The following is a 26,798-nucleotide window of genomic DNA, read 5'->3' as shown; positions in this document are numbered from 1 at the left end:
TCCAGAAATATTTGATGAAAAAATGTCAGTTATTAATCAGTACCCAGATGTCAATATAGATCTTTCAGTAGTACTTTAATAATAAAATATTCAATAAAAATAGCCTAAATTTAGAGGCAGGATATAAATCCTCTAGTGAAAAACTGTTCTTACTCTACATTTAAGATTTCTTCTTATGATCCCTCCATCAGTCAAACTTCACTGAGGGATTATTATTCAGCTACAAAATTAAAATCCAAACTGATCCTAAATTATATACAGCTTTTAGAAACCATCTGTTGAATTTTGTGCCTCAGAATTCTAGATTACAGGATTTCCTATATAAAAAGTGCACGCCAATATTTCAACATCACACTTCCATAAAATCAAGTTCTATTGGATTCTAAAATACACATATGCCTCTATTCTTAAACTTCCAAGTCATATCTTAATCAGAATGTACATAGGAGGATACTTGAAACAACATTAATTTGTTATAACCAATTAAACACTCTTCAATAAATAATTGTCTTGTAACTGTAACAGTAAAGCTATTAAAAGGGAATACTAACACCATCTCTTCAAGATCAATTGAAATAGTTTGGCTAAAGGAGATGTGGCAGTCAGAAGAACAAGTGAAATTTAACTTGAAGTGTTTTCTGCAAGCCTTGCCTTACACTTCAGGTGTACATAAACATTGATATTTGACTGGCTGAGGAACAAGGAAATGGTAAAAATGAAGTTTGAAAAATTTGAAAGCACTGTCAGTACACCAGAACTACCTCAAAGCTAAGATTGAATTCGTTTTTACAAAGTACTTCTGATTAGTTCTTAAAACTTAACACACACCCCCCAGCATGATATCAAAGTAATCTGCAAGTATTTGGCATATCTGAATATCCTTGCAATGACCTGACCCAAACTAGAACAATATCAGTATGTTTTTATCTAAAACGATTCAAGGATACAGAGATGATGTACGGGGCATCTCTTTTATTTTGACTAAAGTTGGCTTATCTTGTGGCATTACTCAGAATTCTAACTCTATCTGGTTTAATGTTTTCCATGGGATGTAGAAAGGTATAGATGACTTTCTTTTAAGTGTAAGAACTATAACCTTAAGTTCAAATGGATCTTCTCAAGTTTGCTCATTGCCTCCATGGACAGAAGGCTTATCAGTTTGTTTCTACTTACACAACCAGCAAATCCAATATGTATTTCTTTCTGAGTGTTCACTATATTTCATAAAATAGAAAAATCACTGATAAAAAGTCTGAGATTATAAATGGAAACTATGACATCATTCAGAAATAACACACCAGTAAGTTTATAACTATGATATACTGGAAAACCATCTTACTTTCTCATCCTTGGCTAAAGCTGTTTTGACTTGACAGTCTCTGAACTCCCTTTAAGGAATATTTCTTCCCTTTTTCAGTCTACCTATACTCATCTGCAAAGACATTTAATGCTGGGAAGTTACCATTTCTGAGTCCCAAATCTCTCTGCTTTCAAGCTTTAAAACCTTATTTGCCACCTTCTAAACAACATCTTGTCATGCTACACAGACTAAACAACTTTAATTTTAACTTCATACACCACTTTTCAAAATAAGCCTTTGGATACCAAAGCCACTTCAATGCAGTGCTCAGAAACTGAGGGCGACAGGCTTGCTGGAGTAGAAAAGCTTTGTAAAGAAGTGAAAAATCTTCCCCCTGAAAAATGGGATCAGGAGAGGGGAATGGCTCGGGGGTCCTTGTGGGCAGGCTGTGGGCACTGCAAGCTCTTCTTGTCACTTGGGAGAACTGAGCGAGCAGAACAATTTAGGGAGTTTATTACTGGTTCAGCAAGCAGAAGGAGCTAACACACACATCCCAACTTAGAGGCCAATTAAGAGCTACACATTACTGCACTACATCACTGAAAGCAAGATGAAGGAACACAGTCAACTTTGCAGGTCTGCTCCTTTATTATAAATAACATCAGAATAATTTTTTTTTTAAAAAAGCAACAAAACACCCACACCAAAAAACCCACCCACAACAAGAGTTCTTTCAGTCACCAGTTCTACAGCCATCATTTTAATACAAAAGGATGCCCTTGAGCATCTGTACACAAACATAGACTGTTTTTACTTGGTGAATATTGTGATTACCTTAATGCAGCTAATTTGGAATGAGCCTGCACATAGTCCTTTAAAAAGAAAATTGCTTCTTTGCTAAAGGAATGTTTTCATAGCACTTTACAGTCAATTTCAGAACAAATTCCCCTTTGCAGTGAGTAGTATTAGGCTTTCATCTACTATACATAATTATAGCGGAGAAGATAATTTGGATGCTATTGCTTCTATGCTACAGCAGCTTCAAATTCTGTAACAAAAATAACCAACATAGTGGGGCATTATTTTCCTAGGGCGATCAAAACCAGGCACATTTAAGTAGTGATAATCAGCATTGCTACATATCTGATGGGAACCACAGCAGTGGGAGAAGTAACTGTATTACTTTCATTTCAAGATCCAAGCCACAGGAGAGGAACTGGGCCAGCTTACAGCAGCCAAGCAAATGGTATTTTTGATAACTGCCTTCTGGTGCTCAGAATCTAATTTCCATACAAAAATACCCAATTCTTTGCAAGTGGAATGAATCTTCATAATTTTATATATATGCCCTAGTAAATTGGCTTGAGGAAGTGTGGATCACACCTATTTGTTTCACAACATGCAGGATACTGATTTGGGCAACAGGATCTTGTCTCTGACTTCATAATTATTAAAATCTATTAGGTTTATCAAATTATGCAATTAAAAAAACAAAAGAAAAAACCCACCAAGAAGTGTCCTCCAGTTCTTCCATTATCATTAAATCAGAAATAAGCAACTCAACATAAGGCATTCAAGCTGTTATGAAATTCACTTATTTGTAAATGACAAATGAAGCTTCTTCTCAGTATAACAGCTTTTCCTGGGGAGTTAATTTATTTAAAAGAAATTAAGACATTACTATGCCAGGACATAATTATGGGATTGTATAACAGCTCTGCTTTAAAACTTCTACACCAAAAAAAGACTTATTAACCATTACGTTATAGATCTGACATATCAGATGTGCTCCAGGAGTGAGGGAGGTCTATAGGATTACATGGCTATGTGCCTTTATCCTGCAATGGATCTGTATAGTAGGATTCCCCAGTCCCAGTCAGGAAGGCTCTGAAGGCAGGCAGAAATCCATTAATGGCCACATGCAAGGCTGTGTCTCCAAGAGGACTGGCTTGCTGCCTGTGATAGCTGGAAATACCTCCACACTGCTGCAGCAAGGCTCATGTTCAGGCTGCACCTCTGAAATCTATTTGGAAGAATTACCTACTCAATATAATGTCCCAGCAGTGTGCAGCTACACTGCAGGGCCGATGGCACCTGAGAGGCAAAGAACAGAACAAGCCATCAGAGTCCCTACAGAGTCTATAAATCTACAGCAAGCATGATTTAGTATTCCCACACCAAGGAGATGAGTATTCTATAGATAGCTCATGTAGATTACTCTCCCAGCAAGTCTGCCACACACTCAAGTGTGGTATTTGAAAATACTAGCTTGTTTTCTGACTACTTTTTAAGGCTTAGTAAGAAAAATTTCATCCTACTCACTGTACCAAAATAGCTTCAAGTAGAAATATTTGGCCTTGGGAACAGAATTACTAAAGTGTGTGTGTAGGTACATGCAATTCCAGAGTGTGCCCAACCAGAATAGCTCAAGCCTGCAAGCAGCAGATCCAGTTTGGGGATTTCTATATTACGTTTGCACAGCAGATCCCTCACCTTGTTGCCTGCCCTGGAAAGGTAACAGTACACTAACTGGGCAAGGCAGAGAGGGGTGGGAGGGCTACCCTGTGCACTGCCAGTGAGGAAAGTTAGAGACATCCTGAGCAGCACACCCAACACCTCTGTCTTGGAGTGGTTTGGCAGGTTACAGCTGGAGCAGGCAGCTGTCTGACACACTGGAGGGAGGTGACATCACAGCTCTTTAAAGCTGGGAGGTAAGTGTTGACCTGCCTAAATTAGGGAAGTTTACACCTAAGCCACACAACCTGATGTGCCTGATTTAGGATTTTGTTTAAGGTTTGAATTTATTTAATCATACACTTAAATACAATGCTATGCCTGAGTATGACAACTAGTTTCTTTCAGACTATTAAATCTGTCCCAGTATTTAACTTTATCCATCCAAATGTATGTCCTTTTCATGGAATCTTAAAATTGTTCAGGTTGGAAAAGACTCCAAGATCACGGCGTCCAATCTTTGACTGAACACCACCTGTTAAATAAAGCAGTCATTTCTTGAACACATCCAGGGGTGATGACTCCACTACTTCAGGAGGGAGCCCATTCCAATGCTTGACAACCCTTTCAGTAAGAAATTCTTCCTAATATCTAACCTGAACCTCCCTTGACACAGCTGGAAGTCATTTCCTCTACTCCTGTCACTGGTTGCCTGCCAGAAGAGTCCCAACCTGGCTACAACCTCCTTCCAGGTAGTTTTAGAGAGTGATAAGGTCTCTCCTGAACCCCCTGTCCTCCAGGCCAAAGAGACCCAGCTGCTCCTCACTGACTTATTCTCCAGACCCTTCCCCAGCTCTGTTGCCCTTCTGTGGACACACTCCAGCCCCTCGTCTTTCCTGTAGTGATGGGTCTGGAAATGGACATAGGACTTGAGCTGCAGCCTCACCAGTGCCAAGTACAGGGGGACAATCACTGCCCTGGTCTTTGCTTAAGAAAATCATTGTGTGAATCAAAATCAAGGGCACAGATGGCTCCACAGGGCAAGGAGGAAGGGCTTTTTACTTGGAGCAACTGAGACCCTTTAATTTTACTTATTTATTTGCTTGAGAACACTGAGGAGCATGTAATAAAGCAGAGGCATCCTCCATCATCTGCACACAAAAAAATCCAGACCAAGCTAACAATTTTGGAATATGGAAGCTAGGGAAGAAAAAAGCATCACTTTGAAAACCTCCAAAGGCAAAAAAAGCTTTTAAAAAGAAAAACAAGAAAACAGTGTATGTGGGAAGACAAAATTAGGGTATTATGAGGATTAAACTACATGCTCTTCTAGTCTGTATTCTCTGCAGTCACTCAAACCCTAATTCAGAATACTTTACAAAGCCAGTCAATCTTTTAGAGTAATCCACTGAAAAATTCCCTTAATGTGCACATCCCAGATGCCTAGAGGGGTTCAGAGCACTGTGGCCCTTTTCAAGGGTCAAAACTTCAGTTCTTTGATATCAGTGTACTTTTGCATGTTGTTAACAGTAATTCTTCTGTGAGTCAAAAAAGAAGAGCACAAGAAATAATCTGCATCATCCTGAAATGAGCCAAACTTAGAGCAGACTGTACAGCTTTAGGCTAAGGTTAGTCAAAATAGGCAGAACGGCCAAGCTCAAGGAACCAGGGCTAGGCAGAAGGCTGTCTCAGGGCAGCACAGGGAGATAAATGGGATACACCACCAGGACTGGGCAAAGTGCTGGTGCCTGGAATGTGGCAAAGCAGGGAAGGGATCTCCCTTTCTCTTTGTCTTGACTGAATAGGCATCCACAAAACAAGCAAAAATGCAGTCAAGGATGCCAGCATTTTAGACAGTGTTCCAATCCTGTCCAACTGATATAAGAGTTAGAAGCTAACTTCTGTACCCTACACAGCTGTTTGAAGGAAAAACAAGGTGTCCATCTAATAGACATGTAAGAATGACATTTTAATAAGATACTCCATCAAACACAGTTCAAAATTTAAAGAGATTAAATTTTGCAGATTTGCAGCACAGCCAAGCAATGCTCTTGATTTGATCTTGAAACTAATAGAGCCAAGAAGTGACGTGCATGAATTGTTTTCCTTTGAGAGACCAGTTCTGGAAAACCAGGACATACATAACAGCACAGAGAGGAGATAAAGACATGGACATTTTGACATGGATGAAAAACAAGCAAATACAATACTGTGATTGCATTCCTGAAGGTGAGAGACAGAGTGGGAGAAAGCATATCAGGCCATGCATGCAAATTCACATGCAGGAAACTGACTGAGGCGGGGGGGGAGGGCAGGTGGAAATCAAGAATGGAAAATGGAAATATTGGACTGTGTTAAGGCTTCAATACACTTGCTCCACTTACCTTGGAACTTCACTAAAAACTGGCTCATTTACAAGTAAAAGCCATAATATTTGAACTCCATCAGTAACACCATTCGCCTTATTTAAAATGTCAACACAGTAAGAATGGCCTTCTAAAACAGGAGCCAAGAACTCTGACTTGACTTTATACCACTACACAATTACAAGATCATCTGATTATCTACAGGACAAGCAACACACTTTTCTGCTCAGTGGCACCAGACAATCTATGTTCTAGAAACAGCATTACTGCAGATGTTTTGAGACAAACTACTAATAATACCATCATCATCTTCAAAAAACAAAATTTCTAGCTTCTGAAAAAAAAAAAAAGTTGCTTAGTCGTGATTAAAACCACCCTAGGATTTTAAAGGACAACTTTAAAAGTCCGTTTGAACATAAACCAGTAAGAAAGAATTCATTTTGGTATTGAGGATTACATTTATATCTGATTAAAACAAAAAATACTGAATACAAAAAAAAGGCAATACTCTCTATATAATTAAATTTTCATTCTCAAAATTACTCCTAGCTTTAACAGATAATTGAAAAATCTCTGCAAGCCTACACTACGGCTACATATTTACAAAATGGGATGCTTAATCTGTACATGAAAAAAAGCAGAATATACACAGTAGACCTGTAGATTTTACAAGAGGCAGGCTTGACAACGTTTTCCTTGTTGCATATATTCAGCAGAAAGTTACCTTTCAAATAGATTTGACACTTCACTGTGCAAACAATGGCTAAAGGCATTTATAACAGGCAATCTTTTCACATATGCCAAATTCTGTAGAGAGATCAAGTTTTTAAAATTATTTAAAATTAACATCAATAATTCTAACACAATCAATATAGTTTCTCTCTAAAAATAAATCATACATGATATTTAGGAAATACTTCTATCACAAACCCTTAATTGCTGGTTTTAAAAAAAGTTTCAGTCACATGTATTGCATAGAAAACTTCCACAGAAAACCAGCTTAGGAATGATCATCAATACTACTCAGAACAAAAGACTTTTCACAGCTACAGGCAGCTTCACTAACTGTGAGGACACCAGATCTGAGAAGATCCCAGCCCAAGGTCAGAAACTTTCTGCAGGGAAGGCTGCCACCCCCACGAATTGGCCTTCCCCAAAGCGACTGGGTAATTCAAAATACCTCATTGTTTATAAATTGTCTTCCATAGGCATTGCTCCTGACATCTGTCTGTACCAATGGACACTGAAATTCATCTGTCATTTACTGCTCAGTCACTTGGTGCTCATTTTTCTAACAAGCTTTAGTGATTACTCTTTACATGACTGTTCTTAAAACCTTATCAACAGGAAACCCCATCACAGTATTCACATATATTCACGCATTTTTTCACATCAATCATCAAATCACCAGACAGTAAAGAGCTTTAAAGATGTTTAGTGGCTTTGATGATGGTTTCTACAAACGTCTTTTAGAAAAGCCAAGCATATTCCTTCTTCTGGATCACTCCACCGTGCCTATTTGCTGACCTCTTGTGAGAAGCCCAATTGTACAAAATATATTCCCTTACAGAAAGCTCATAGGCCCTTCCCAGTGTATCATATTTCACCTACTCAGTTTTATGCTTGAAACCTTTCATTTTTCATTCTCCACTTCTCTAGAGTTTTTAAACCTTTGTATTAAGGCTAATTTCCTCTAGCATCAAATTTAAGCAATAGATCATGGTATATTCCATTTTTAGAAAGACTTGGACAAGAAACACCCCATAGCTCCTCCACACACAACACTAAAGCAAGTAACTAAGCTTCAGTGATACAGCCTTATGTCTCTTGACTGTTCCTTTCACACATGGACCATTTAGCAACCTACCACAAAGACTGGCAGGGTCTGTATCAAGGGTGACATGTTCACTGTTCTTTTTATGCCTTTGCTAGTTTGCTCCTCAAAAATACTTGCCTTTCAATTTTAATTTTTTTAAAACTTTCCAGAGATTATGCTCTCTTCCATGGTCTCGTTTGGATGTATTTCCCCCTTGTTCCTTTATTTTCAATATATTCCTTTACTCTGCTTCTTAACTGTGTTTTAAGGATTCAAACAAAATACTATTTTGATAGACTTTGTTTTTTCTTTGGGAGAAAAAAAATTCTTTTCTACTGTAGGAAAAAAATCCACAAAGTCTTCAATATTTTGCTCAGAGTTGCACTGTGCATTAGAAGCACAAGAAAAAAGGCAGTCCCTGTCCCCCAGTGATTATAGTTATAATAGTAATAAGGCATTAAAAATTACGTAAGGCAGCTCTGGCAAGAGAACTGGTTAAAGATAAAATACTACCTGTATTTAGCAAATTATGCAGAAAAAGAGGTTTCATTTATACAGAGTTTTGGAGCATCAGTAATGGCTTCATCTCCAAAGCAGGGGGCTACACAGCCTGCTAATTCTGTGGCTTTCTAGTTGTATCTGGAAAGTAATTTTACATCCACCAGGAAGCCCATAATAAGCAAAACACATACCCAATATCAAGGTCCAATAAACAGAACTAATACAGTATGTTAAGTCTTAACCTTCATGACTACCCTCAATTTATCAATTAAAATACCCTACATGGATAAACAATTTGTATAGTCAGAACAAAACTCAAAAAACTGAAGCTTGATTATTTTTGGGGTATTTTAAAAATATTTTCAAACCTCATCCCAAATGCTTTGCTGAATGACAGACTTTACAGTAATCTATGTATACATGGGTCTACCTTACAGACTTTTCTAAACAGGGACTGGCAATTCTCATAACCTCTATCCCACATTTCTATTTAATTACTATATTGCAAAAAGCTAAAACACCACAGTGTTTGCTAAAGCGGCACGTGTTGTAACCTCAGTGGTCAAAAGTTATAGTGATATACAGTATATATGGAACAGTAATTCTTTTGATGATTAGAATAAACTTTCAGAGCCAGAGAAGCAAGAGCAAGACCAATATCTTCATTAAATATCAACATATCTATAATTGGAAGTGAACATCCTATGAAATTTGCCTGCCTTCTTAAAAAGAAGAGATTTAAATGAAGTGATAAGTGGTTTGAATGATTACCAACAACCAATTCAGTGGTACCAAACCAGCAGCCTCCTGGCCACATCCTGCCCATCATACAAGTCACACAGATCACAAGCAGCTTTCCTTTGCCAACATGGGGCATTTCAAGTCACAGACCAGGGAAGGGCATAGGGGTACTGAGGAAGACAGCAGCTTGGAACAAACTGCTGCCACTGGAAAAGTCCCTCTGACTACATCTTTGTGAGTCAACAAAAGGCTTCTGAAAAAGGCTGGCTGAGCTGGGGCTCCATGAATTGCCAACCAGTAGCAACACACTGCTACAGAGGGGAAAATGTCAGAGCAGACTGGCACTTAACCTTTGCAACAAAAATGGTAAACCTGACTTGTAAACAGCACCCATCTTCCTGCCCCCGGACTCGCAGGCAGCAGCTTCAGCAGTGCACAGAGGGGCCATAACCAGCCCTCCTGTGCCTTTTGAGCATCCTCAAAGCTTGAGCAGTGCAAACTAAAGCAACTGCTACAGGTGTCAGCATATCATGAAGTGGATGGCAGCCACAAATCGTCTCGTCATTTGCAGAGCAGTACATTAGGACAGGTACAGCACCTCCAGTGTACCAGGAAGGGTGAGATTCAGCCTAACTTCAGCTGCCCAAGTAAACAGACGCTCACCTCTGACAGCCAGCAGCTCTCAGCTTCCCTCTCACTCACTTTACCGAGAGCTGGGGTACTTCTCAGACCTGTCACCTCCTCCTAAGGGAGGAATTTAGAAGTGCCTGTTCCACTCTACTCAAAGGGAGCCCAAGACAATCAGGGTTGACAGATGTCAGATGAATTCCTGCAGAGAACCTAATTGTGCACAGTAATGCAATTTGTGCACTCTCCCACCAGTGAGGCATTAGGGCACATACAGGGAATGGCAGGATTTTCTACAGGTATATTCAAAATACCAACTGTTTTCATTTGCCTGCTTGTTAACAGCTGGAAAGTGACACTGCACATGTAATAGCAAAGGAGGAAGTTTTCGTTTAAACTTTTCTTTTTTGGGGGGTAGAATCTCAAAACTCTACGTTTTTATTGATGACAAATGAAGAACATTAACCAGCTGAACATATATCCCTTCAGGGAAGGGACATTTAATGATGAGTTTTCAGCTAAGGATCAAAGGCTTCTAAAAGAGCTCTAAAATCAGGATTTCTAACAATTTGACTATCTAAAGCTCTTATTTTTCTATTCCATTACATATTACTCTACACATCACCATCAGCCTTTGGGTTCCTGAATGAAGGCAGCACTTCTACACTGTCAGAGGAACAGACCTCAAGGAAATGAAAGGACAGAACAGCAGGAATGAGAAGAATGGAAGAAACCAGCTAAAGCATCTTAGCAAAGGAAATGAAATACTACATATTTAATTTCATAATTATCTCTTTGGACTGCTAAAGAGATAAAACAACCTCAAAACTGATTCCATGAGAACTGAAACATTTAAGCAGAATGCCTAAACCAGTTCCTGATGTAACACAGACAAATCTTCATTTGACAATATCTTCTTCAACTGTGACAAACATCTGTAAGTGTTCATTAGCGGGTGCTGTTTAGCAGTTTCAACAAATTAACACAGTAATAGTAGCAGCTTTCCAATATTCACTTCCAGGTTCAGCCCTTGCTCAAGATGAATGCTCAGAGCAGCATGAAATAGACAGCGCTCATGTCCTCAGAGATAAGAAACAAACCCGAAGAGAGTTCAGAGATTTTGCAGTTTAATGAAAGCACAGCAAGAGCGATGCTTGCAAAAGGTCACAAGGAAACAACAGCAGTGCAGTAATGCCAACATAAAATTCTTGACCTTTATTTAATCTTAGTCCCCTTATTCTTTTTCCCATCATGACAATAAATCCCACTGAACCAAAGGGATGCACACCATTTTCTTTCCTGTGACTGTGTGTAGAAGAATTCCAAATACAAATAAACACAGGACACTTCAGAAGTACTCTTTTGTGAAGAACTCTTCATATATGCACACATAAAAACTGCAGAAGTTAAATCTGTTACCAGAAGATGAAAAATAACAAACTGTAAGAAAAAATAGTCTTACTGAACAGCATTTTTCTTTCTGTTTACATGCAGGATTAAAGATTACTAAGTAAATGCAGTAGATGTTTCAGTATGCAACTTCATGCATTGATTTTCTTTTCCAGGAACATCTAACAGAAGCAGGATGCTCTTTTTAAAAAGATCCTTTTATAAGCAGTGATTTGACTAAAGGAAAGAAAAGAATCAATACACAAACCCCTTACGTTTTTACATTTATAAATAAATATACAACAGGACTACAATGAAAATCAGTGTAATACTCTCTAATAATGACTTTTTCACAGAATAAGAATGTATATGGACCCTGTTTATTGCTTAATTAATGTATGTTATTCTTTATTAAACATGGGTTTGCTCAATTTTAGCTTAAGTGTCTTATTTATTCTCCAGTTTTTCAGAGCTTCAACACTAAAATGATGAACTTTATTCTTGCTTTTAAGTCAGCATCTCTAAAAACAAAAGAACATACCCACCCACTTTCCAATGTTGTCTCCTCTCCAGCACCTTTTTTTGGTCTTTTTAAAATTCAAGTGATTAAAGAGCTCTATGCCCTTCTAGAAGATCAAGTCTCAGTCACTGATTAGCAAATGCGTCTTCCTCGCAAAACTCAAACCTCAATAAGTAAGCTAAGTAGAAAAAGAAACATCAAAAGAAATGTCATGAGTTAGGGACTCCAACTGATAAAGATTTTTTACAGTAGATACTCAATACTGGAGAAAAAAAAATCAATCCATCTTAAGAAGGATTAAAGAAAGCAATACCAATTGCTCATTATTGATAACATATACATATCCACAGCCATGTCTTAGTAGCATCAGCTACCAAAGCAACATCCTATATGTAAATAGCACCAAATAATACCCTTTTCTCTTGTTCCCACACAAGACATCAGTGTGAGCTTCCTACCATTTTCCCCTCATGTTCTTCAGAAACAGGTAGCTGCACAGAAAAATCACTGAATAACTTGCCAGAAGTTACCTAAGTATAGCTGAAGCAGAGATTTTATTTGTTTTCAGAAGAACCTAGAAGCTTCTACAGAAAAAAAAATGAAAGAAAAACTGGATTCTTTCCTTACTGCTGACATTGGAGCTGCCAATCCTGGGCATGCTACCTCAATTACAGTTCATGTCAGTCATGCTTTAAGACTTAGGCTGCAGTAGTGTTAATAAAGGCATAAAAGTCAGATTACTAACATTTTCATGATATATTTCAAATGCAGGTTTTTGAAACTGAAAGCTTTCCATCATTGCAATAAGTTGAGGTTAACCCCATGCTGCCTTGCACCTGCTTATACACCAACACAAGGTCCATCCACAAGATACATGGATGCTCAGTGCCTCAGCTTTGAATTGTAGAGACCTCACACCTCCTCACCTTCCTGCAATCAAGTACAAGATTCACCTTTGTTTGTTACAGTTTCCTCTCTTATCACCCTCTCTAAGCATTCAGCTTACCTGCAGCTTTACATTCCTTCTCAAAAAAATGTAGTTTCATACCTATTCCTTCCAACTCTTCCTAAAATAAAGTGGGCTGTTCATACTATCCCTGCCAACACATACTGCTCTGTAGTCCACCCCCTGCCTCCACACACGTGTATGAGGGCACAGTTTAAAAACCTCCTCTGCCAAAACACATTTGACTACTATCCTCATTCTGTCAGTCAAATGAAACTACACCACCTTTCATCTCACTGTATTTTAAAAGATGAGACATGAAAATAGTAAAGGAAATCTTCACCTTTCTCAATAGTTTTCTGTTCCAAAGTTTAACTTTCCATCTCCTCCACGTCTGTGCTGCACAGAAAAAAACCCTCACTCCTCCTGTCTGCAATTTGTTCTGCCAGCCATTCTGAGAAGCAAACACCCTCATGCTACAAGCAAAGTGTTAAGAGCTGATAGTTCTCTATACTTAGCAGGCAATCTGTATTATATACAGATGATATACAGATATTTTATACCCTATAAATAGGATATATCCTATTTTCAAAGGCAAAAAAACTTAATGATATTTCACATAACACTCAAAACATGACCTTATTCCCCTCTCTTATTTATATTGCACTGAACTTTTTGTCAAGTCAAATAAAACAAAGCTAAAGAACAAGAACATTTTTATAATTAATTTGAAAGCTCTTAAATCTGAACCTAAGCAGTTGTACTTGGCCTCATAAATTCCCTTCCCCTCAAATTTGCTGAAAAAAAATCTGCCCTTGGGCATGTAAGGCTCTGACAGTGGATTCCAGTTATGACTCCCAGCGAGAACCACAGCTCGGCTAAGCAAGAGAAAAGGTGTTTTTCCAGATAACTACTGCATATCCCTAACTATCTTGGTAACTTAAATCCCGAAACACTGAAGGACAGAACGTATGTGCTTGGAACAGATCTGGTATTTGCTGATGCTGTAGGTGGCAGCAGGATCTCTTACTCTCTCCTAGCTCTGGCATCCTGCAGAAAAATCTTAGAGAAAACCAGCAAAGCTGCCACTGCTTTAATGATACAATACACTTGACACCATTAAATTCCTTTCTACTAAAGAAATGGCAGAAGCCTATAACGAATGAACAGCAGAGTCCCTGCAAACAGAGTCACAGCAATGTGCCTGCCTGCTCCTTTAGCTCCAGATGTGCCCACAGCCTGGTGCCATAAATCCCACCATATCAAGAACAAAAAATCCGAGTTTGCTAAGTGTTATCGCTGACATTTTTACTTCTTCCAGCAAGCTTTCATCTGACATTTTTCCTTGACAAAGGAAGGTCTCAAACGAGGAGAGTGGAGACTGCACCATGTTTTGCCATACAAGCTAACCAGTAGTGCCATTTATCTTTACTATACAGTGCAAACCTAGGTGAAAAACCTAGGAACAAATTAACAGCAGTACATGAGAAAACAGTCTTGCCTGCCTACTTAAATGCACTTACTAGATGTAGAAATTTATTAATATTTAGCAATTATTGCAAGAGTGTATTCAAAAGATTACTATCTCCAGCATTTACAAGGAATCTGAAAACTGCATACAATGATGATACACCTCAGCAATTCTCTCTTGGTTTATTCTTCTAAAAATCTTGTAGTATACATCCAAAACATATTGACATGAAGGATTTGTCAAAAGGATATTTTTGCTTGGGTTGGAGTTTTTTTTTTTTTTTTTTTTTTTTCTTTTTTACACCAGTTTTGTTTCACTGTGCTAATCTGGAATTCCACCATTACAACTCTAGTTAATAAAATGACTCACCAGGGCTGCTTCATTAGGTGAAAGTAATTCTGGATATAAGCACAGAAAAACCAAAACCCATCAATGGGTTCTACACTTTGTCCTAAACCCCAAGATATAGATGTGTCTTAACTTCACCTAGTCAGTTCTTTAAACATATTGGCAAATATCCACCTGCAAAGCCAGTAACCCCACTACAATACTTTTCAAAGCAAATTAGACATCTGAACTTTTATTCCCACCTTCTTGTCTAGGGCTTCTCTAGAACCTGAACTGAGTTGACCAGAACCACCCTGAGCAGCGATTGCCACCCTGCAGCACAGCTACAGCAGAGTAAAAGATCACAGGTGCTGCATCCCCGTATAAAAGGCTGGGCCACAGCATCCTGTGTGTCTGTAAGAGCAGGAACCAGCTGCTGCCTCAAGAACCTCAGTGCTTATGCATCCACTTTTCCTACTCTTTTCTCCTCTCTACTTCCATGTATCATGAACCAAGCTGCTCCTTCTCCAGACCGATGGGCAAAGAACCTTGCTTGTTTGGACTGTAATTGGTTGCTCTAGTAAGAAGAGGTTATCTGTCCACAAACCTTGCCTCACTGGAAAGATACATTCATCGTGGGATTCTCAGCAAAGGCAGCTGACTGTGGAGCTCCTTGCCAGGGCTGATTAGACACAGACTAAATGTGGGCAAAGTTCAGGACACACCTGTACAAGGAAAGGCTTTTGTTTGACTGTGGCAACAGAGAACAGCTCTGCTGAATGTGGAGCCCCATACCACCAAACACTCAGGCTGAAAGCCAGTGCTTACACTGGAATCCTACACTCTTCCAGAATTTTGTTTCACATGTAGATACAAATCAAAAGACACAGAGTCAGGGCTTGAAAAACCTGCCTAGCCATAGCAAGGGAAAAGAGCAGAGGGATGAGTAGGTTGAGTTGGCTGAAGAAATAGAAACCAGTAAATATTCTGGAAAAGGACAGGAGTCAGAGATGCAGCAAAAGCCACATGCTGTCCTGCACATGTTAGAAGAAATTCAGGAAGAAGGGAAGTGTAGGTCTACACACACAAAAGAAGGCTGCCCTCTAAGCCTCAGATGACAGTAGAAGAAAGAATGGATTCATCTGGGCTAAAGGCAATGGGACAAAGAAAATTACAGATGTATCATCACCTTCGCTACCTAATGAGGATTAATGCTATAAACAAAAAACAAAACAAAACTAACACTTTTTTTTTCAGTAGATCAGCATCCAAACTTCTCACCTGAGAATACAAATGAGATTTGAAATTAACTTCTCCCAAACAAGCAAGCAAGTGTTTTGGTATTTCTCCTGTGCATAGGCAAGAGGACCATCTAAATGGCAAGAAAGACATCTTTCTGTCTTTGCTTTAGTACTTTTTTATTGATGCACCAAACATTTCTGAATCAAAAGAAGACAGCTGACTAGCAGCAGAATATTAAGAGATTCTCGTTCTTGATTAAACATTTGAAGACTCAGGGGCAGATTACTTCAGTGTAACATGCTTCATTAAATCCATAACTAGGAGCCAAATCCTGTACCACCTTCTCAAAGCAGAGCTAGATGATGCACACTAAAAATCTTTTCCTCTACAAACCTGACACCATCAATTCTTACCATCTTGTGTAAACTTTGACACAGGAGATTCCCAAAGACCTCAAACTGTATACTCAAAGAATGTCACTCTAGCTCTAACCCCAAATAAATAGGTATATTTATTTATTTCCCTGTTCCCCAATAACAGCACTTGGCACTGACAATGGTGAAACTCCGCTTTTTTACTGAATGACATCCAAGAAGAACAAATTTGGTTTATTCTGACAAGGTACAAGGTAATGGACTAGATTACACAGCTGATAACAGATAGGGATGGCTGAAGATAGGGATGGCTGATGTTTTAAAATCTAAAATGTTGGAATTAAAGCTAGCTTTTAGCTGCTGAACAGTTTTCCATATTCCTGTAAGAATTTTCTTTCTTGGGGCTTTTCAGTTGTACAAAGGACTGTGAAGGACGGTATAATATAATCAGCTTGAAACACTGCTCCTCAGAATCAGATCCAACAGTTCTCAGCCATTGGGGATGAAGGTCAGAATAGGAAAATTACATCTTCCAAGTACTACTTTATACCACGGAAATTGTGACCAGGATTTCTCAAGATGCGTCACCAGGAGATATCTGGATTAATTTCAGTGCAAAATAGCCATTAGCAAACCATCTTGAGGAGTTTTGCCCCTCTACTTCTCCAAGTCTATAACTTAAGTAAGTATATCACACTTGCAACACATTAACCAAGAGCTGCTCTGAAGACGAGGCAAACACTCCTCAACGTATTTGTTTTTGTTACCTTTGATTTTCAAAGAGCTCTTTGATATGGAGATTCTCTATTTCTGAACAGTAATGCCTGAAGCAGGAGGTTAAATAGCATGGAATGTATTTTCTTTTCCTTTCCACCTTTTTCCTATTCATGGTCTCTTTGCCTCCCCTGCAGCTGCCACAAGAAAAACTTCAGAGCTACTCCAGCCTTCTGGGGTCCCACTGCAGGAGGCAGGTGGGCTGGTGAGAGGTAAATTCCTGCTGGAGCCCATCAGATGGGCCCAGTCTCCTCCATCACACTTTTCTCTTCTTCCACTCCCTAGGCTGGATGGAATGGAGTGAGCTCTGCTGGGGCAGCAAGAGCAAGAATTACTGTATTGAGTGTAATTATGAAATTGGGGTAAGAAGCAGACCAGAGCATGGGAATATGTACACATGGAAGATAAAGTCAAGATGCATCTTCTGAATACATCTCTAAGTCCTCCAATCATAATTTGAGGGACTCTAGGAAACATACTGGACGCTTGCTGTGATCTTACACCCCTCCATTAATACCTATTTCTAGGCATCAGGGAGGACAGCAGGGAGACAGTTTCTCTCACTTAAGGTGGCCATCCTTATGACCTTGTAGGCATGACTGAGTGGATGAAAATAGGGAAGGAAGAAAACACCATTAGAGAGAAAAATAGAAAGCCAACTTCTAAAATCTTAAGAGTTATCCTAGTAGGGTCTCATTTTATCAACAGCACAGGTGCACCATTATCAGCAAGTAGGCACCAGAAGGTCTATGTAGTGCAGGGATTTTCATCAACAGAGAATTTAGTGACCTTCCAGGAGCATCACTGTGCTATTTTAAACACCTTTTCAGTTGCTACATGGTCTGTAAGCTTGTCACTATGCTTTAGGGAGCACTCACTACAAGGAGGTTGCATGAAGACTTTCCTTATAGTATTCAGTTCATCTTCCGCACTTCAAACAGACCAGTCGTGACAAAATTGGACCTGAAAGTGGATGTGCTTGTACTTTGTAACATGATTTTCAGTTCCATTCACACATCATTTGGACAACTTCATCACTGATTAAATATATTAAAATTCAAAGATAGGCTACTTTTTTATTACCTCCTTTGGCTATATGAGACTTAAAGGAAGACTGGATAATGGCAGTAACTCTGTTATAAGAGCAGAGATTGCAAAAACCTCAGAGGCAGAAAAACCCCAACCCAAAACAGGGAAAACATACTGCAAGGCACGAAAGAGATGCAAAACTGCCCATAGAATGTAAAAATTATTATGAAAACCAAGCTATTTCCATTATCTGTAAATGCCTCAATCTGTTCTGTTATTTCTGTTTCAAGTTTTCTTTCAGTTCTGCAACTTGATAATGCCATAAAAAAGCAACCTATCTCATGATACTTTCTCTAAACCATTTCTTCCCTATGCAGTGCTCAAATGTTTTCATTCAGTGCCATAGCCTGGCCTCAACAAGCCATGAAACACATCCTGGCTCACAACCCTGCAACACAGTATTTACATCCAGAACCTCATCAAAAACTCATTTGTGCCAACGGAAGGTCACCCTCTTGTTTCACTGCACCATTAAAACCACTTCCTCTGACTACTGAAAAGTGCTATGTTTACATGTAACCACAGCACTTAGTGCCACTCAACCCAGGAAACATAATGGAAATACTTACATCTATTAATAGACCATTAAGCATATGGGAAAAAGATCTCCTGTGGCTGATGCATGGTATCAAAAGTCAAGACAGGAGCATGAAAGTAAAGCCCTACTGGCTCCCTTCCCTTCAGGAGAGGGAAAGGAGAACTAGCTCACCCACCATTTATTTTGGAAGTCATCATTTGCTCACTGTTTATCAACATTTTAAGAGGCCCAACAGCACATTCCAGTTCTCTCCCTGAGGTTTCTTTCCCCTGACACAGAGTGTGGGTCGGCACACACACACAGATGCCACATTCAACACAAACAAGGGAATTAAAAGTGGCAAGATACAGGCAAGTCACCAGCAAAAGGAAAGAGCTTCCTATTTGTTGATACCACCCTCCCATGGGAAGGGAAACCAAATCACTTAACTTAAAATATGTAAAAATCACAGTAAGGATGTGTGGATAAACACTGCAATATTGTCTTATTTTCCCTTCTGAGACAAAAGAAAAGGGCCTTTCTTGGGTGATTTTTCTTGGGTGATTTGTCATGCAGCAAGTTTAGGAGCATAAAAAATATTTTTGTTTCACATGGCTGGAGTTTTTTCAAAATTAAGTTATTTTACTCCCAATATAATTGGATATTGAAAGTTTATTCCAACTCAACAATCAAGGCTAGTTTATTCAAACTGGAATATTCTTCCAGCTCTCACTTGATCTATCACTAAAGTGAGAAGGCACCACAGCTCCGCTGAGATCCCTTCAGCATTCCTGCTGTGCTTACAATGCCAGGCATGCAACAGCACCTTTGGAAAGTTTATATCTTTCTTTTTTTAGTGTAGCCACATGAAGAATTCCAGTATTCCACACCCACAAGCAAAATTAATTTCAAAGTACAAATATTTGAGTGAGCATTTTTCTGAAATAATGCAGAGCCTTGATGGCTTCTGCTTGGCATGAGACAAGTAATTTGATAATTCATATAGACTGAACTGGGCAAGGCGTACTTGCAGATCTTCCTAAGTGAACATAAAACCACAATGCATCCTCCAGCATCTGGCACCAAAACAAAATTCTACTGAGTGTAGTAGCATTACAACTGTGTTCCTGAAGATTTTTTTATATGCTTTTTCAGTGGCATCCACAAATTGATATATGGTATCATGTATTTTTATCTAACCACCCATTCCCATCCTATCAAAATCTCAGGTAGAAGTGATAAATTCTCACTCATGTTATTTATTGAAATCCCTAATAGGAAAAAGAAGTATCCAAGAGAAACTATTCAAGAAAGAAAACTAGGTTTATGAAGCTTCATATAATTTCTTCTAAACTGGTTGAATGCACAACACACCTATGATGGTGTTAAGGTTATGGGGCATAAAATCTATTTTCCTTTTTGTGCAAGCAGATGTATTACCATGCACAAAGCCAACAAGGCACCTGACTCTGGCACAAAGTAACAATGCAGAAAACACCCCAGACTAAAATGCTCATATCACACTAAGTTAATACATATTTCATGGACTAGTCCTTTTGGAAGGCAAATTCAAGCACACAGGAATACAAAACAACACATGTAATTACTACTGAAGGGGTTGATATCAAAAGCTTGGACAATTTCACCTATTTCTGTACTCAAAATACAGAAAAATTGGAGTTTACAGATTTTTCACACACCAGAAAAACGGATTTGAATGTCCAACACTGCATCAGATGTGTATTTACTCTTGTAAGGAAAAACAGAGCGCAAAAAGTTAAATATTATATGATGCACAGGAAATAATCACTTCTATTAAATCATTAGAAGAAATTGAGTTCAGAATTGTTTTTCCAACTGGTCCAATCAAAAAGCATGTATGTGTAACACTGGAACACAAAAAGCTGCATTTTACACATTGTAAAGGAATGAATATAACAAAAGTGAAATATTAATACCAGAAGTTTGCTACTGGCATCTTTATGCCAAGAAAAATAACATTAAAACACAGTGAGAAAACAAACTTTGGCACACAGAGAAAAAACAGTTTAAAGCAAGCTCATGCCCAAGCAAACAGCTACCATAGCACAACTGTGCAAACCCTGCACAACATCAGGAATACCTCCCCTATGCATCACTGCTTTGGACCTTCTCACTGAAAAGCTGCTAAAACAACAAACACCTGCTGTGTAACTGAAGTTTATGCAAAGATCACAGAAATGCTTTATCAATCTCAGCAAAGCAGACGTTTGTCTGCAGCACCTCAATACTACAAGAATAATCAGCTCCCACTCGATCAAAGGAAAGCAGACACAAACACATGAAAGAAGCAGCAAAAACCTTCAGATATTCAAGTGCAAAAGCAAAACTGACGTCCCAGAATTTAGGACAAAACAGTTTGATCTGGCATTTGGCAAACAAAGATGACATGCACACACATAATACATTAAATGAAAAGAAGCACAATACTTCACAAAACTTCAGATCACAGAGGGCGTAGATATTAAATAATTATGGGAAAGTGTAACCACTGTGGGTAATGTATTTAAGAATTACAAGGAGAAAAATACTAAAACTAAGAATGTGACCAACAAGCATTTGAATATATTAGTTCATTACAACTGCAAAAAGCCTGAAATGTACATGCATTATATATGTACATACACAGAGGACACCTCAAAGCCAGAAGTAATTCCATAAGAAACATCTGGATTACTATTTAACTACAACAAGAAGTACTTTACTAAGATTCTTACAACATTCAGCTCCACAGAGAGTGCTAGGGTTTTAGGATCTTGACAGCTTCATGACACAAATGAAGAAAAACAATAGTGTATTATTTGAATGACAAAGTCTGTCAGATTTAAACAACATAACGATAATCTTGAGGGGGGTTTTAATGGTTAGACAGATTTCCACTTTGTGAAACACACTTATCTCTTAACTTTATACAGTGACACATCATCATCATTAATCATTGTGGAGATAAGACACAGTGAAAGGTATTTCTAAATATCCTATGTAAAGTCAGTCCAGGGTAATGTGACTACCCAAGATTTCAAGTCACTTTTTTCACTGGGTAAGCTGCTTGAACAAGTATATTGGGAAAACCGATACATACCATGTTCCTACATGCACTAATTCCAGGCATAGAAAATAGACCAGTAATATATCAAGTTGTGATGAAAATACCAAATACAAGTAAATTACAGCAAAATAACTCAGAAATTATGTAAAATGACCTAAAACAGGCAGATTAAAATAAACCCTGTGACAGTACTGAACTTTGTTTTTGATTATTCCAATAACCTTGGCTGAGCATTACTACTCCTTCCACTATTTAAGCATATTGTCCAGATTTTCCCTCTCAACCAGTAGATGTCCACAAGAAAGTTCAATCTGAGCATGTAATACAAGTAACTAAATGCAGTTAGCATGCCCAAAATTTGCATTAGCTTCCTGATCAGCTTCATCTCTCTCCAACCTGTACAGTCTGGTTATTTATAAAATTCCATAAAACACTATCTTAAACCAAAAAAAAATTATATAAATCTAAACTGAGGATTATTGCTTCTAGGATCTGCTCAACAGCTTGAGCCAGTCACAAACAAAGGGCTGAAAGCTGCAATACCCTATCAGAGAGCTGGTGCAAAAACCTGATTTCATGAGCAGTGGCCAAGAAAACTAAAAGAGAAGAGCCAAACAAGCTACTCAATAATCCTGACACTGGGACCTTCTTGCAAAGGTGAAGCACACAAGAAGGAAATAAGATGGTTTTTTCCAATCACTTAAGCAGTCCAGAATTGAACAGAATTTAAAGCCTTGCCCTATTCTGTAGCCTTAGAAAGCATTTGTAAGTGAATGCCAGACATAAAATTTTTAACAAATTTCCCCTGTCAGTTTTGGTCCACATACATTGAATGATGGATAACCAAGAAAGTTATAATTGTATTTTACTTATTCATGAGATTTAAAAAACTCTTACTACATAAATCTTCATACAGTATCATCACACAGGATACATAATTTCATTTACATTAAATATGTAGATGCTTCTTCAATTAGCACATCTCAAAATAATTACCCAATGTTTAAAAAAGCATTCCTGATGCCTTTCCACTGCTATGGATACACCAGCCACCAAAGCAAATGCAGGTACTATACAACGCTGTCCTATAAACACTAAAGTTTTCAGATGCTTTACTTTCCTAACCTGTGCATTTCAAGTGATACACCTTCCTTTTACTTCTGCAGTCCTGTAATTCAAAGGCAAGACATTTTTCTTCACTGTTTAGTGAAAAAGAGGTTTGAATTTTCTTTATTAAGGACAAAGTCAATACTTTAAATACCAAAACAGTAATGTTGAGAGGATGCGGTGTATTAAACTGACCTGAACTAAAGCCAATATTTGCAAATGGTAATATCACATGAAAAGCAGCACATGAATTAACCTTGGGGATAAACAACTTTGAGTGTCCATATATAAGAGAGAACAGTACAGTACAAAAAGAAGAATGTAAGTACACACTGTTTAAATCATTTTGGCCTATAGGAAATCACTTGGAAAAGCAATGAGATCAAGAAGAAAAACCCACACAGTATTTTTAAAGGAATCCACACATTAATTCCTTTCACACAAACTGGTTTTGTGATATACAGTGTAGGATGGCACACACAGCATTTTTTCTCTTAAATTCTTTTAGGCATGATCATGTTTTCTATAAGGAAAAAACTCTAAATAACCAAGAAGCACATTTTACTCCGAAAATCAAAGTGTACAGTATTTCAACTTCCTAGCACATACTTTAAGCAAATCTGACCAGGCAGTAAAAAGGAAGACGAGAGATTCAATACTGAGCCACTTGTCCTTCAAATGCTCTTTAGTCACTACCTTTACTATAGACAGCAGCAGCAATAATGCCTACATTTTGGTCACCTAACACTCCCCCTGACAAAAAGATTCCTACAGTGTCTTCTCATGCTATTGTTTGCCTCATGCTTTTGATTTTTGGCAAAGGGATATAATTGATTTCTGCAAATATTTTTTTTATTGTGCCACAGAATTTTGCTCCTTCTTTGCAGATTTATATGCAATTTAACAATATTCTCTCCTCTACTAGTCAAGAGATGCAAAAAAATTCCCTTACTGCAGACTTGTTTATTAAGTGCCTTGCTTGCACTGCCATCCTAGCAATTCCCCCAGCACTGAGGATCCTACAGATCAAAACTCAGATGCTGCCAGAGAACTACAGTTTGGGAAGGGGAATGGTGGCTACAGTCACTGCCTGTTGTTGGGGCAGCACCCTTTTGGAGAACAACACCATGGGAATGAGCATTTTACTCTGGAACAGAGAGGCAAGATTCTTCCTATCCCTATGACCAAGATGAGGACTCCAGGACCAAGACATAAATACAAACGTGAATTAAGAGAGCATCATTTCCACATCCACCTGAATGATTCACTTTAGTAGCTGTTGTGCTTGTTACAGAATTGGCAAGTCCCACAAAAAAGAGCCTCATTGTCTTCTGCAGGAGATCAAATGCCATCCATACTGCTGTCTGCAACACACGCCACACATTACACAATCTTTACACGTCATGTGTTATCTTCTAGCAGACAATTCAAATAACAAATTTGGCCAAGACCACTCTATACTACCTTCCTTGGGCATTAGTGATTAGTGCTCAAATGCCAATGCTTGACCACAAGTAATTATATCTGTCTGTGCCTGTCCATGCCCTACAACACACAACTCATTTGATATTCTTTAATCAGAGTAGATGCTACCTTTTCTCTGGATTCCCAGTCTCATACAGGGTGAAAAATAGATTTTGTACTGGCCAATAAAAAGAGTGAAGGTTTTTTGCAACATTTGCCACTGAAGTTAGAATGCATAAACTAAAAAAAAAAAAAAAAAAAAAAAAAAAAAAAATCAGGGAAGAGTGCAAGTGAATATTGGGAAGAATTCCCTATGTTTTAGAAAAGAGGTTAAAAAAATCATCACAAATATGAATTCTGAGCATTTATTTCCTCCTGTCTTCCATGTGAAACCCTAAAAAATGGAGACCCAAGCCCTAGAAGTGCCTGACTGCTCAACAGCAACAGCCTTTCAGCAAAAGCTGCAACTGCTTCGCACGTGGAGGTGGGCAAGGAACAGCAAACACAGGTATTCCCAGCTCCTTCCTTGGCACCCCACACTGTGTTACCTCAGAGAAGTCAAAGTCTCAGATTCCCACTCCATAAATTTGGAAGAGTAATCCTTCTTTATCTCCCAAAGTAATTGTAAATCTACTTTTAGTCACTACAGTAGCTTAGGACAAACGGGGAAATTAATTCCCTCTTATGCACCGGGTTTAGATGGTTTACCATCCACAAAGCAGAGGCTCTATACCAGATAATTAAGGTAAAAGTGTAAAGAGCACCTGCATAACACATTAATCACCACTCATCTCATACTCGAGCCCGGGGGAAGTCATGTGAAGAAGGACCAGCCATACCCAGCCTAACACCTACATGTGAAGCCAAGAGGCAAGGTCACGACCACCAGCCTTGGCCCCAACATCTCACGGTGCTGGAGGGATTGATCCCATGCCAGGTGCTGCTCCGCACATGCGGCACAGCAACCTCCACCGCAGCTCACACACCCTTTTCACCCTCGGAAATTAAAAGTTATGTTCGCCGAGCAGCGAGGAGGGACCTTAACCAGGAGCCGTGCCTATATAAGGGCTCTGCGTGCGGTGTTCACGCCCGATACCCGCTCAACCAGTTTGCTGCCCGGGCTGGGCAGCACCGGCACAGGCAGGCCCAGGCACCGCCGCGAACGAGGTTTACAAATCGCTGCCTCCCCGCTCTGCACTTCGGGGCACAGCCGAGCTGCCGCCCGCCCCGCCGGCACCGCCGGCGGCCGGGGAAATCGCGGCGGCACAAAAGCCACCTCACGGCAAACACCTCCCGCACCACAAAGGGCAAGGACGGGGTTCGCGGGAGCCGCGGGCGGGATGCGCTCCGTGTCCCCTCGGGAGCGGCCGCCCGGCACCGCCGCGGCTCCCGCCCCATCCCTCCGAGATGGCGGCCGGAGCCGGCGGCACCTGCCAGGGAGCGACCCCCGCCTGCCCCCTCCCCGGGGCTCGGGCAGCGCCGGTCCCGGGCGGCGAGAGACGGGACGGGACGGCGCCGGGAGAAGCTGCGGGATGCGGACGGGGGAGCCGCCGTCCCCCGGCTCGTCGCGGGGCCGCGGCCCCATCCCTTACCTGTGGCCCGCGGGTGGCTCCGCGCGGCCCCCGGCTCCGCCATCTTCCCCGCCGGTGCCGCCGCCGCCGCGTCCCGCCGGGGCCGGCTGGGCTGGCTGCGCCCGCGGCCGCCGCACAGGCGCAGTGCCCGCCCCGGCACCTGACGGCGCGGCGGAGGGAGGCGGCGGAGGGGCGGGCCGCGGCCGGGCCCGCACGGCGGGGCGGGCCCGCTGCCCAGGTGGGGCCGCGCCCCGCCCTCAGCGCTCCGGCTGCGGGGCTGCGCTCGGGCAGGGGGCGGCCGAGCGGCGCTTCGGTGCCCGGGCGCGTTCCCTCGGGTTATCCCCGAGAGCCGAACAACGCTCTCTCTCCGGCTTCCCGGGCCGATCCGGCCGTTTTCCCAGATTTTTCCATCCAGGTGTTTGCGTCCGCTGTTTGCAGCCTCGTGCGGCCTCGGATGAATCGATGGCACCGGGAAAAGGCACAGCCGTGTCCTTCCCGTCCAGCTACGGTCGCGGTTCCCCCACGGGATCCCTTCGGGCCGGGCTGGCCCTGCAGCGGCAGGACCACTTTGTACTCGGTTTTAGAAGGGGAGAAATTAATATAATCTTTGTTTCTCCTCATCACTCACATACTAGCGGTTGAACTCCCCTCCCCAAAATTTTAACACACACCTTGTATACTTGTTTTGCTTCCCGATTTTGCCGTTTTGCTGTTTCCGGACCGTGTTGGTACACAGCAGTGCTGGGCAGCACACACAGCCCCAGGGCTTGTGGCTTTGGGGCAGTTCCTGCTCAAAACGTTGCCAGAACTGGTGTTACATGTCAAACACCTTATTGACCCATCTTCACTGCCAATTTGCCAAAATTTAAATGTGTGATATATTTAATCCTTCCACTTTTCATTCTTACTCCTTTTGTTTTCCTCTTTTTGCCAAGCCTTTATATTCTTCACCTGAAAGCCTTTATATTCTTCACTTGAAAGTCTTCCTCTCATAGTCAATATGAGAGGAAGGAGGAGGACAGCATTTACTTTGGTATTCCTGATGTGTCGCCTAGTAAATCACTGTTTCCTAAGAGGCAATTATTCTGTTGGGGTGCTGGGCAACAATTCTTAC

The 26,798-nt window shown here is 40.2% G+C and overlaps 1 protein-coding gene across 7 annotated transcripts in view; it reads right to left on the bottom strand.

Annotated features, from left to right (window-relative positions):
• The window catches only part of MAP7D2 (MAP7 domain containing 2), an 83,676-nt gene extending 57,420 nt beyond the window's left edge, over positions 1-26,256 (bottom strand). For 4 of the 7 annotated variants that reach the window (XM_068179909.1, XM_068179910.1, XM_068179911.1 and 1 more), the window contains exon 1: positions 25,706-25,861. In XM_068179909.1, the coding sequence (XP_068036010.1) occupies positions 25,706-25,748 (43 nt within the window). In that variant the 5' untranslated portion in view covers positions 25,749-25,861. Of the gene's footprint in view, positions 1-24,459; positions 24,494-25,705 lie in introns of those variants that run through there. The other 3 variants (XM_068179907.1, XM_068179908.1, XM_068179906.1) reach the window with 3 other exon arrangements.
• Between the last annotated feature and the right edge of the window lie 542 nt (positions 26,257-26,798).

This window comes from Anomalospiza imberbis, chromosome 2 (genome assembly GCF_031753505.1).
Source record: "Anomalospiza imberbis isolate Cuckoo-Finch-1a 21T00152 chromosome 2, ASM3175350v1, whole genome shotgun sequence".
Classification (NCBI taxonomy): Eukaryota; Metazoa; Chordata; class Aves; order Passeriformes; family Viduidae; genus Anomalospiza; species Anomalospiza imberbis.
The sequence above is the reverse complement of the archived record's forward strand: the minus strand, read 5'-3'. Positions and strand labels throughout refer to the sequence as shown.